Here is an 11,483-nt window from a genome sequence, read left to right as displayed (position 1 = left end):
AAAAAGGTTGTGCCACTAAATATATTTTTGTGGAAAACTATATATTTTTTCTGCATTCTTTGATTAACAGACAATTTAAAGGAACAACATTTATCTGAAATTGAATTTTTGTAACAATAAGTCTTTACTGCCAATTCAGTCCTTGCTTAATAAAACTGGCTTAATTTCTTTCAAAATTTGACCCCAAACTTTTGAACAGTAGCATATAGCTAATAGAAATGTGTGAATAATATTCTTTAAACATATTACAGTAACATTTAATAAAATATTAATATTTAATCAAATATATTACAAATATAAAATGTGAATCAAATGACATTTTATAAATATTATAAATTACATTCACAATATCACGATTGTATTTATTTTTACAAAATATCACAAAATTATATAATTATTCCAACGCCAACTGTTGCTCCACTTTAACATTACAACAAATAATAACTTGGGAGGAGATTTTAGGGTAAAATCAATACTCAAGCAAATATAATTCTGTAAGACTAGGTTTGTGCGGATTTAGTTAAATATTAACATTACCAATCATTCAATTTACCAAAAATGCCTTAATGCACGTTTCCTCAGTCTGTTATTGTAAGTTCAGCTTGAGTAATACTGTAAGTCTGAGCCAGAAACATTACACAAGCACAAAATTAAAATGATATAGGCATTAAGTTATACGTTTTTCTGCACATTTTTTAGTTTTGGTTGCAACTTTGTGCTTTGTTTATTCCTTAACAGCAGGTGGCAGTCACACACGAGCAGACGTTCAATAACGCTGCATGAACGCTCGACGGAGGGCAATGTCTATGGTGAATGTAGTTCAGCTTGGGTAAAACCAGAAACTGGATCCAGGCGATTGTGAGGAGTTTGACAGCTTTTGCATATACTACAGTATCAGTCAGCGTTCATAGATAATCCTGGTATTATTTGTTTGTGCTTCAGCATAAAGCGCATTAACAGATCTGCACCTGCTGCACGTTTGGAATTGTATCTGCGCAATAAGCTCAGCTCGCAGATGCGTCCTAGAGAGCCATACAGCAGACGCCACTTTCTGCAGCGTTCTACCATGAGCTAACTGCTCCTCTTTGACTGATTTTTTTCAGTGCAACGCATAAATAAACCGGTAAGTTTTTATCATCAGTTTGACGTCATCTTTCTCTGAATAAGAAGGTTCTCATCTATCATTTTGCTTTTTAAATCTCTGCACCTCTTATAAAAACACCTACAACATATAAACAGTTTATTACAACAGTTTTCATTTTAAGAGATTGCATTTGTTGTTGCAAATCAAAGTTATGTTTGTCAAAAGCAGCTGTGACAACTGTTTGTATAGCAAATTATTTTTAACTGTTTTACATCATTTTAAATATTATTATTATTATTATTATTTATGCTTTTTAAGAGAATGTCTACGGAGTTAGATGTGTTTGTGGGGAACACTACTGTCCTGGATGAAGACGTGTACCAACTGTGGCTGGATGGACACACGGGTTAATAAAGTTGTTTCTAAATGTTGCATATGAGTTTGTCATACACACTTAGTGCATGCTTTTTTATGTTTAACACTTTAGGTAATGATATACTCTTCATGTATATAGTCTCAAATGCAGTGAGAATACGGATGGAAGCAGGTGCCTTGCAGGAGTGTGAAGCCAATGCAGAAGTTCTGCACAGCGACACCATGGACCAGTTCAGAACATTCCAGATGTGTGAGCGGCTCCTCCAGTCCCCTTCCAAAGTGGCCAATCAGCTTCTGTTCCAGATCCCTCCTCACCGTCAAACCATGCTCATCGAGAGGTCTGTGGTCGTACTAGCTTGTATTATGTTTTATAACGTTGTTGCTTTTTTAGTTTTAGTAGTTAGGGCATCATCACTGTTTTGCTGAGCTTGTTTGTTTGTTGCCGCATTTGTCCTGTAGGTACTATGAGTTTGATAGTGTGTTTGCCAGGGAGGTGCTGGGTAAGAAACTCTCCAAAGGGACCAAAAAAGACTTGGACGACATCAGTTCAAAGACTGGGATTGCACTCAAGTGCTGTCGTCGACAGGTGCTGCAGACACTTTGGCCTCTTATATTTTTGAATGCCTCACAAAGAAAGGATGATACTGCATGATTAGCAATGCTGTTTTACAGAAATGTTGTCAGTGTACAATACTTACAAATAATAATAATAATTATTGTTATTATTGTTTACAAATATGTTGTCAGTGCACAGTACTTAAATTGATTGTGAGTGTTATTATAAAAATGATTGATTGTTATTATAATATTATAATATTATAATAATATATAATTATAAAAATTATTTTTTATTACTAATTTATTAACATATTCTTTACGGAAATTTAATCAACAGAAATGTTGTCATTGTACAATACTTAGAAATATTAAATAATGATGATTATTATTATATTCACATATATTTATTTACAGAAATGTTGTCAGCATACAGTACTTATGAATATTAAATAATAATTTGTATTATTTTATTCACATTTATTTACATAATGTCAGTGTCAATGAATATTAAATATTATTATATTTTGTAATTAAGTGAATATTAATTAATTGATTCATTCATTCATTCAAAATCCAGATGATAAGCAAGAAGATGTATTGTTTTAACCTCACTTCCATTTTCTCAGTTTGACAATTTCAAGCATGTGTTTAAAGTGGTGGAAGAGCTAAAAGGCCCCCTAGTGGAGAACATACAGCGTCACTTTCTCCTGTCTGATGTTCTGGCAAGGTGAGACTTTCACACATGTGGCCAAATTAAGCATATTGCTAGTGGTAAAAAGCAGCTGTCCCACCTATTGAAACTGTGACCATTTCTAACTTTCCAATTCAAGGGATGTAAATGTGTGCCAATCACAATATTTCCTACCTGTTCTTGTGATAAAGATGATTTATATGAGGTCATATACTTCAGTACTGTAAATGCATTTGCGCTATTGTGACTTAATACAACCAGCTTAACCAGTGAAAGCTTTTAGAGTTATAATTAAAAGCTATCATAAACCTGACAAAATCTAGAAAACACACAGGCACATCTTAAAACTTATGTTTCTGTTACGTTCATCTTCTTACTGTTTTGCTTGATCTCTCTCCTCCATTCATCTTTCTCCTCATACGCTCTTTTCTGTTCCTGGCATGCTTTTCACACTCTCCCCTGTCTTCTCATTGACTCAGCCATGTCTCTCTGCAGGGACTATGCTGCCATCGTGTTCTTCGCTAACAGCCGTTTTGAGACAGGGAAGAGAAAGCTACAATATTTGTCTTTCCAGGACTTTGCCTTTTGCGCTGGTCAGCTCATCAGCTACTGGACCGTGGGAGCAGTTAGTAAGATGTTCACCTTAAAGATACAGTTCACTCAAGAAAAACTACAATTCTGTCATTTACATTACTACAGCAGCCACTACTGTCAGATTGCATGATATTCCACCAGTCAGATCATCTTTGGTGAGTGTCTTTGTACAGTATGCAGTTCTGAAAGCAGGGAGGTGACAGTGCCAAAATCGGGAAGTATTCCCCAAATTCTATTAGGGAAATATTTGTGAGATCCGTAATGGAAATTAGGCAAAATTAATATGAAAGGAAATGCATTACAGGTACTGTATATGCATTCTCATGCTCTGTTTTCTTTCTTTCATACTTTCTTAGACAACGTGATGGAAGACTTGGATGTTGATCTAGAAAAAGAGTTTCTCCATGACTTGAAAGACTTGAAAGTTTTGGTTAATGATAAGGACATGTTGGACCAACACAAAAGGCATGCAAATAGTTTGTTCAGATGGTCAAGTGTAATGCTTATGACACACTATCTCTAACATATCTGTCCTTTCTACTAACATTATAGCTTGGTGTGTGCACAGCTTAGAGGGAAAATTAAAGTCTTTAGTGAGATGGAGGCCAGTTTTAAGGTGAGAAGCATGATTGTTTTTAATTGTAAGCATTTTTTCATACTTTTTAAACACACACACAGATATCTTTTTAAATAATATTTTTATTCAGCAAGGGCACCTCAAATTAATGAAAAGTGACACGAGACACTTATAAAGTTAGGAAAGATTTCAGTTTCAAATAAACGCTGTCTTTCTATTCATCAAAGAGCCCTAAAAAGCCCAAATCAGTATTTTAGAATGATTTCTGAAGGATCATGTGACACTGACGACTGGAGTAATGGCTTTGCCATCACAGGAATACATAACATTTATAATAAATGACATTTCACAATATTACAGATTTTATTTGATTTCTGATCAAGTTAATGCTGCCTAAGTAAGAATAAGAGACTTCTTTCAAAGACGTAAAATCTTGCCAAACATTTGAACAGTAGTGTGTGTGTGTGTGTGTGTGTGTGTGTGTGTGTGTGTGTGTATGTTATATACACGTTTTGTTTATTAATTTGTTTTATTTATGTTGGATGACATGGATGCTTATTGCTGTGGGTGAACTTCAGAATTTGTCAAGAGCTCTAGTTAACATTGCCTCAAAACTCACACACACCAAAGATTTCCGAGATCTGTTCATCGACCTTGTGGAGAAGGTAATGCACTGACACTGTAGATAAACTGCATACCATGAGGTGATATTTGTCCCGGAATAGTCCCAGGTCAAGTGTGACAGAAGGATTATCGGTTCTTCTTTCAGTTCATTGAACCACGCCGGTCAGATAAATGGACAATCGGAGACCTCAGACTTTTCCTCAAGCACTACAGCAGCTCTGTACACACGCTTGAGGCTTTCAGGTTAGTATATATGCATTTATGTGTGTTTGTGATCAGTGTTGGGGACAGTTACTTTTAAAAGTAATGCATTACAATATTGTGCTACTTCCTAAAAAAGTAACTAATTATGTTACTTTTTATGGGAAGTAATGCGTTATGTTTCTTTTGAGTTACTTTTTAAATCTGGGCAGGGCTGGCTTGTTTGTTTTTAATATAAAAAAGTTCTTCTTTTACATATGTAAAAGCCCTTTCACACCAAAAGTGAAATGAATACGTCTCAGGCTGAAGGAAATGTAAATTCACGTCTGTACAGTACAGTAGAGGGCGCAGCTGAAGCGAATCGCATGAAGAATATGGCGCAGGAGAAGAAAGTTCAACACTATTCAGCAATAACAAAAAGGAAACACAAATGTGTCATTTTTGCTCAGTATGGTTGAATTGGATCATCGAAGGTCACTAGCAAAGACTTTGGTTAATAAAATAGGATTAAATGCATAAATTATATTTGTCTTATTTGTCTTATTTAATTATTGCAGGTTCGTGTCATATTCTGAGTTTGCATTTGACTGTTGTTATTGATTTTGAGGAGTACTACTAAATCTGTTTTTGTGCAGGTGAGATGAGTAAATACATGTTCATATTTAGTCTAGAACTACAGTAAGATCATGTTCACACACAACGCCTCTGCACTTACTCCTGATTTCTCTCAACATGGCAACACGAAAGCTGTCAGTCAATACATGGGAAACAAAGTAACTGGAGTTACTTATTTGAAAAAGTAACTCGGATATTTCCTTCTAAATTAAAAAGTAATGCATTACTTTACTAGTTACTTAAAAAAAAGTAGTCTGATTACGTAACTGGCGTTACTTGTAATGCGTTACCCCCAACACTGTTTGTGATCTCTTTCTCATACTAAAAAACAACAACAAAAACATTTGCTAAACGTATGACATGTTTTTTTTCCACAGGCATCAAGTTATATGGGACAGATACATGGGTGTCATCAAAAGCTGCATCCTGAAAATGTACCATGACTAGAACATATTTCCAATGCTGGTTTCCAGTTAGATTGACCAAAATTTTCTTCAAACCTTTAAAGAGCTAGTCGCCCTCTTGTTTGTAAATGTTGCTACCTCAGCTCCCTTTGTATATCATAGTATTATTGTACATTTGGTTTAACTTAAGTAAAAAAAATTAAGTGTTGTCTACAAATCTGCCTTATTTGTTGTTTGTAAAAGTGGTCTTTAGGAATATCCACGTATATTCTTACTTAATATTCAGGGTAATACATAAAAGTTTTTTATTGGCATCTATGGATCCATGAAGAACCTTTAGCATCCATGGAACCTTTTCGTTGCACTAAAGGTTCCTTATAGTGAAAAAAAAGTTTCCTTAATTTATTAAAATGTTCATCACACTAAGAAAAAATGGTTCTTTTAAAGGAATGGTTCACCCAAAAAGAAACATTTACTGAAAATTTACTTACCTTCAGGCCATTCTAGATGTAGATGAGTTTGTTTCTACATCAGAATGTATTTCTACACCTGTACAGATTTGAAATTTGAGTTTAGCATTATGTCACTCGATCACCAATTGACCTTCTACAGTGAATGGGTGCCTTTGGAAAACATCACAATAATCCACCAGTAATCCACATGACTCCAGTCCATCATTTAATGGCTTGAAAAGAGAAAAGCTGCGTTTTTGTTAGAAACAAATCCATCATTAAGGCGTTTTAACTTTAAACTGTCACTTCTGGCAAAAAGACAAGTCTATAATCTATAATAACGCTTGCTCCAGTGAAAAAGTCCATCCCCTGTTGTTCTCTCACATCAGGTCCACTGACGTATTTTTTAGAACTGTTTTGGACTGTTTTCGCTCATAAACAGTGCTTGATCTGTGCATATTTTTCTCCTGATTCTGACACTTGATGAATTTATTATAAAAACAGTTTTTCGCTTCACAAGACATGAATTGGTGGACTACAGTCGTGTGTATTACTTGTGGTTTATTGTGATGTTTTTATCAGCTGTTTGAACTCTCATTCTGACGGCACCCATTCACTGCAGAGAATCCATTGTTGAGCAAGTGATGTGATGCTAAATTTCACCAAACCTGTTCAGATAAGGAACAAACTCATCTACGTCTTGGATGGCCTGAAGGGGAGTACATTTTCATTTTTGGGTGAACTATTCCTTTAAGACCTGTTCACTGAATGGTTCTTTGGGGAACCCAACAATAGTTCTTCTATGGCATTGCTGTGAAAATCCACTTTTGGAACCTTTATTTTAAAGAGTGTAGAGGAGGGTAATTATCTCAAAGTGTGCTTCAGTGTTTTCCCACAGTGAAGTAGCCACCTGTTTGTGTGCCCAGCGGGTGTGGGTCAGCAGCAGGGGGCTACAGTTGGCTGGTCAGCTCTGAAGTGGATAGATGAGGAGACACTTTTACTACCTTATAAAAGGCCAGACCTAGGACAGCTGTCACCCTCTACAAATGGTCATGGAAAATTCCTCTGAATTTCTGCAGAAAAGTCCTCATGGGAACCCTGGCACTCCTGCTGTTTCTAAAAGTAGGCTATCTCTGTTGTTTCCATCAAAGCCATTGTCTTAATGGTGCTCAAACCTTTGTGTAATGAAGACGCATTATGTTCCTGGCACCAGGTAGTGTTTTACAGTTAAATCGGGAGGCCTTGCCTCCTTTTTTACCCTGTTAATTTGTGTCTGCATTCCTTTCGACATCCCCCAGTAAATATCCAGCAGTGTCAGATACAAGCAAGCTCCACCAGGATGAAAGTTAATAAGGCAAAGTGTATTAAAAATGGGAAGTAATTAAGGCCTATGAATTGCACAGGTTTTGCCTAATATAACCCAGATGGATCGTTTTTTCCCCTCTCTGTGAGTGATGGATTTGGGATTTGGTCTGGAAACTAGGAATTTGAATCCTTGGGGCCTGGAGGAATAACAAGGCAGGAGGGTGAAGGGTGGCTGAGATGCAGGGGCCGTTCAGAAGTGGGTGGAGGGAAAGAAGTGGGCCGTCCTAACCTCCTTTCTATAGCATTGCACCTTTCCTCACATTCGTAATACACTTTCAAACAGCTATCACTGCCCAGGTCCTGTCTGCTGTCACAGAGCTCTAAAAACAGTCCACTAAACGGAGAGGGAGAGAGAAATCAATAGGCACATTGCTGGACAACTTCAGAAAGTGAGTTTCAAACCATCTGTATTTGACTCCTGTGCATTTGCAGTTTGTAAAATTGAGCATAGCAGTACATAATGCAAGTAAGATCATTCAAGCATACTTGGAGAGAAAGACATTCGATACAGCGTGCATGAGAAATTTAGCATTTGTCATTCCAGGACTTTAAAGCTCATTGTTGCCTTGTAATAATGAAATGAATGACAGAAATGTAGTCAATGCTTTCTAATCATGCTTAGATGTGACAGAAACCTTTAGATTGAATTGAAAACAGTTGTAGTTAATGACTACAGACAAGGCTTGTTTTTGGACGAATCTGAGTGCATGGAATTGCTTGTGTCATATCCTGTAGAGTTCAGACACTGGCCATCTTTCTGCCTCTTAGGCAGGCCAACTCTGCTGTTCCAGAACAAACAGTAGAGCAAGTCCCTAGAAATCAGTAGAAAGTCATGTCAGTGTATTTACAGAGGGCATCTAAAAACAACAAGTGATGTACAAGAGCAATTAAAATGGTATAATGCATTTAGCCATAAAAGCAAACAAAACTTAAAATAAACCCTCAAAGCTACAGAGAAAGATCATCTTTAATCTTGAAATGCGAGTGTAGGCAGAAGTAGATGTTATGAGAGTCCAGGAGCGATAATGATGGCTGAGGAGGTCTATGATTTGTTTTACAGCTATAAAAACATATAATAAGACCTTAAAATAAATTACTGTAGTTAAGAGAGGCCAGAACAGGTGAAATACTGTTCTAGCAGCAGCATTTTGGACAGTATAAAGTCTCATGCTACACTGTAAAAAGTGGTAACTCGAAATTATTACCTTAAAGACCTGATTTAACCCATAATTAGTTTTGTTTGTAGGTTGATTCTGTGATGTTAAATATATTGTATTTGATGTGACCAAAACCAGTTAATTTAAATGTTACGTTGTGCGTGTGTGTGTGTGTGTGTGTGTGTGTGTGTGTACAGTGTACAGTAGTCAGGAAATGATGGAGGTAGTAGGTGTGAATAACTATCTCCAGATCGCTGAATGTGAGGAATGGAAAATCCGTCATGCAATATCTGATTATATGCATCAACTTGCCTTGCTTAGTTGGCAAGATCAAAATCACTGCACAAAATCCCAAACTTGCATTTATCACTTATCATATATGCCATGGAGTGATATATGTTGAAGAATTATAGCCATATTAATGTGATAAAAAGAGTGAATTTCCATGCTGGTTCAAGCAGGTTTATGCTGGTTAATGCGTAAGGTATCATGAATTAACAACGAACAGTATTCTTCTAAATTAGATATTTTTTTACATATGCCAACATAAGTTGTATAAATTAACATCATTTAATCTATTATTAACAAGCATGAATTGAGTATTACACAAAAGTGCAATTATAAATTAACATTTACCTAGATCAGTGTATAGTATCAATGAGATATAGTTTTTATGAATATTTTGAATTAGTTTTTATTTTTATATTTTCTGTTTGTATTTGAATTTAAAGTTTTAATAATTTTGTTGTTTTTGTCATTTTATTAGTTTTTTAAACATCTATATATAGTACTTAATGATTATTGTTTTAGTTTCATCAAGTTAAATAAAAAATTTAAATTGTTACCATGGCAAATAGATGAAACAAAATATGTTTGTGTTTTTTTATATATTTTATTTCAGATAAAGTTTATTTAAGGTAACAAAAAATTTTGTTTTAATGGTTTTAGATTTAGTAACTATGATAATTCTGACCTAGATTATTAAATGCTATAAAACACTAAACTTTATTGTAAGTGTAAATTGTAAAGCTAGTTAAGCTAGTTAACAATCCTAATGGGGACACCAGCACACCAATATCCAAAACAAAACATATGGAGGTGATCAGCAATGCTGGCCTTTTCAACGGGGCATTGTCACTGCTTCCAAATGTGTATGTGTGCACTATTCCTGTTAGCACGTTTACTTGCAATTACCTTTGTTGTTCTTTTTTTTACAAGGTCTCACCCCCACCTGTCTGTCTGCCCCCTCCTTATTTTCATAGAGGAGACGACAGGAACTGAACAGACCCCTTTGCATGTCTGTGCTCTCTCTTATTGTTCTCCTTGGTGTGAAGTGTGCCTTAACGACAACTATACATTTGTTCATCCATCCAGCTGTGTGTGTGGCAGAGTGAATGTCCTGTACCCTGTAACTATGAAGGCCACATATGTGCTACTTTGCGTGGGTCTGGTTGTTCTTCCTGCTACAATCTGTCAGTCTCCTGCTGAACGTGACTCTTACACAGTAAGTAAATGTGACAATTTCTCCCTGTTCTTCTCTCTTCCTCTTCAGTCTTCCTTCATGCATGAACTATCTCACGTTTATCTGCCTTCCTACGTAACTCACCATATATAGTGTGTTATTGTATACAATCAGACATCAGTTTGTATTAGAAATCATGTTCCTGTCAATAAAAGTGTTTGAGTGTAACTGCTAATGATTAAAGATAACGCATAATAAAGTGTTTTCTCTGCCAGGAGTGTACAGATGGCTATGAGTGGGACGTGCAGACTCAACTCTGTCGAGGTGGGTGGAAGGTCATGTGCCAGAGAAAGAGAGAGAGATGATGAGAAAGTGATGCATTCCTCCTCTAATTATTTTGTTGGTTAAATGTCACATGCACAATCCCTCTGTCCTGCCCCTGTGTCTGGCTGCATCTTTGAATTTTAAAATACACTGTGTCCTGAGTAGACGCGACACGTTAAAGCACAGATGATTAAAAGGAGCTGTAGATGTAAAACTGAGCAGTTTCTTTCATATAAATGCAAGACTAAATTATGTGGATTATGTATATTATGTCATGTTTTTCGATGTTAAAATACTTTCTCTTAATATTCCAGATACAACACATCCTAACCAAGCACAAAGCAAAAAAAAATTTAAATGAGCAACAAGCAATAAATTCATTTAATCTGAGATTTTGTCCTAACCAAGAAATAATGTTGGTTGATTAGCCTCTTTTTCTGCAGCTTGCGGTAACGTCACCCATTTTGAAATCTGATTGGTCCAAACCCCCTTCACTGTCTCATCAAATGCCTTTTGATTGGTTAGGTGGACATACAAAACCTTCCTATATATACAGTGGCATGCGAAAGTTTGGGAACCCCTTGCAGAATCTGTGAAAATGTGAATAATTTTAACAAAATAAGAGAGATCATGCAAAATGACTGTTATTTTTTATTTAGTACTGTCCTGAGTAAGATATTTTACATAAAAGATGTTTACATTTAGTTCACAAGACAAAAAAAATAGCTGAAATTATTCAAATAACCCCCTTCAAAAGTTTGGGAACCCTTGGTTCTTAATACTGTGTGTGGTTACCTGGATGATCTACCACTGTTTTTTGTTTTGTGATGGTTGTTCATGAGTCCCTTGTTTGTTCTGAACAGTTAAACTGAGCACTGTTCCTCAGAAAAATCCTCTGTGTCCTGCAGATTCTTCAGTTTTCCAGCATCTTTTGCATATTTGAACCCTTTCCAGCAGTGACTGTATGATTTTGAGATCCATCTTTTCACACTGAGGACAA

The 11,483-nt window shown here is 35.9% G+C and overlaps 2 protein-coding genes across 3 annotated transcripts in view; both read left to right on the top strand.

Moving 5' to 3' along the window:
• The first annotated feature begins 777 nt into the window (after nucleotides 1-777).
• Nucleotides 778-5,900, top strand: fibpb (fibroblast growth factor (acidic) intracellular binding protein b). 2 transcript variants are annotated; one of them, XM_016461591.1, is made up of 12 exons: nucleotides 778-858; nucleotides 943-1,123; nucleotides 1,403-1,490; nucleotides 1,599-1,797; nucleotides 1,919-2,045; nucleotides 2,644-2,744; nucleotides 3,204-3,337; nucleotides 3,659-3,767; nucleotides 3,855-3,918; nucleotides 4,458-4,544; nucleotides 4,649-4,746; nucleotides 5,697-5,900. In XM_016461591.1, exons 3-12 carry the CDS (start codon nucleotides 1,406-1,408, stop codon nucleotides 5,764-5,766), a joined length of 1,074 nt encoding a protein of 357 aa, XP_016317077.1. In that variant the 5' UTR covers nucleotides 778-858; nucleotides 943-1,123; nucleotides 1,403-1,405; the 3' UTR covers nucleotides 5,767-5,900. The 2 variants fall into 2 exon arrangements, with proteins under 2 accessions (XP_016317077.1, XP_016317078.1); XM_016461592.1 differs by having other exon boundaries at nucleotides 778-1,123; nucleotides 2,659-2,744.
• Nucleotides 5,901-10,093: 4,193 nt separating this feature from the next.
• Nucleotides 10,094-11,483, top strand: part of LOC107669301 (EGF-containing fibulin-like extracellular matrix protein 2) — a 7,799-nt gene continuing 6,409 nt past the window's right edge. The window contains exons 1-2 of the mRNA XM_016461468.1: nucleotides 10,094-10,201; nucleotides 10,435-10,483. Of these exons, the coding sequence (XP_016316954.1) occupies nucleotides 10,112-10,201; nucleotides 10,435-10,483 (139 nt within the window). The 5' untranslated portion in view covers nucleotides 10,094-10,111. The remainder of the gene's footprint in view (nucleotides 10,202-10,434; nucleotides 10,484-11,483) is intronic.

The sequence above is a fragment of the Sinocyclocheilus anshuiensis genome, unplaced genomic scaffold (assembly GCF_001515605.1).
Source record: "Sinocyclocheilus anshuiensis isolate Anshui unplaced genomic scaffold, SAMN03320099.WGS_v1.1 scaffold180, whole genome shotgun sequence".
Taxonomy (NCBI): Eukaryota; Metazoa; Chordata; class Actinopteri; order Cypriniformes; family Cyprinidae; genus Sinocyclocheilus; species Sinocyclocheilus anshuiensis.
This window is presented reverse-complemented; position numbering and strand designations above follow the sequence as displayed.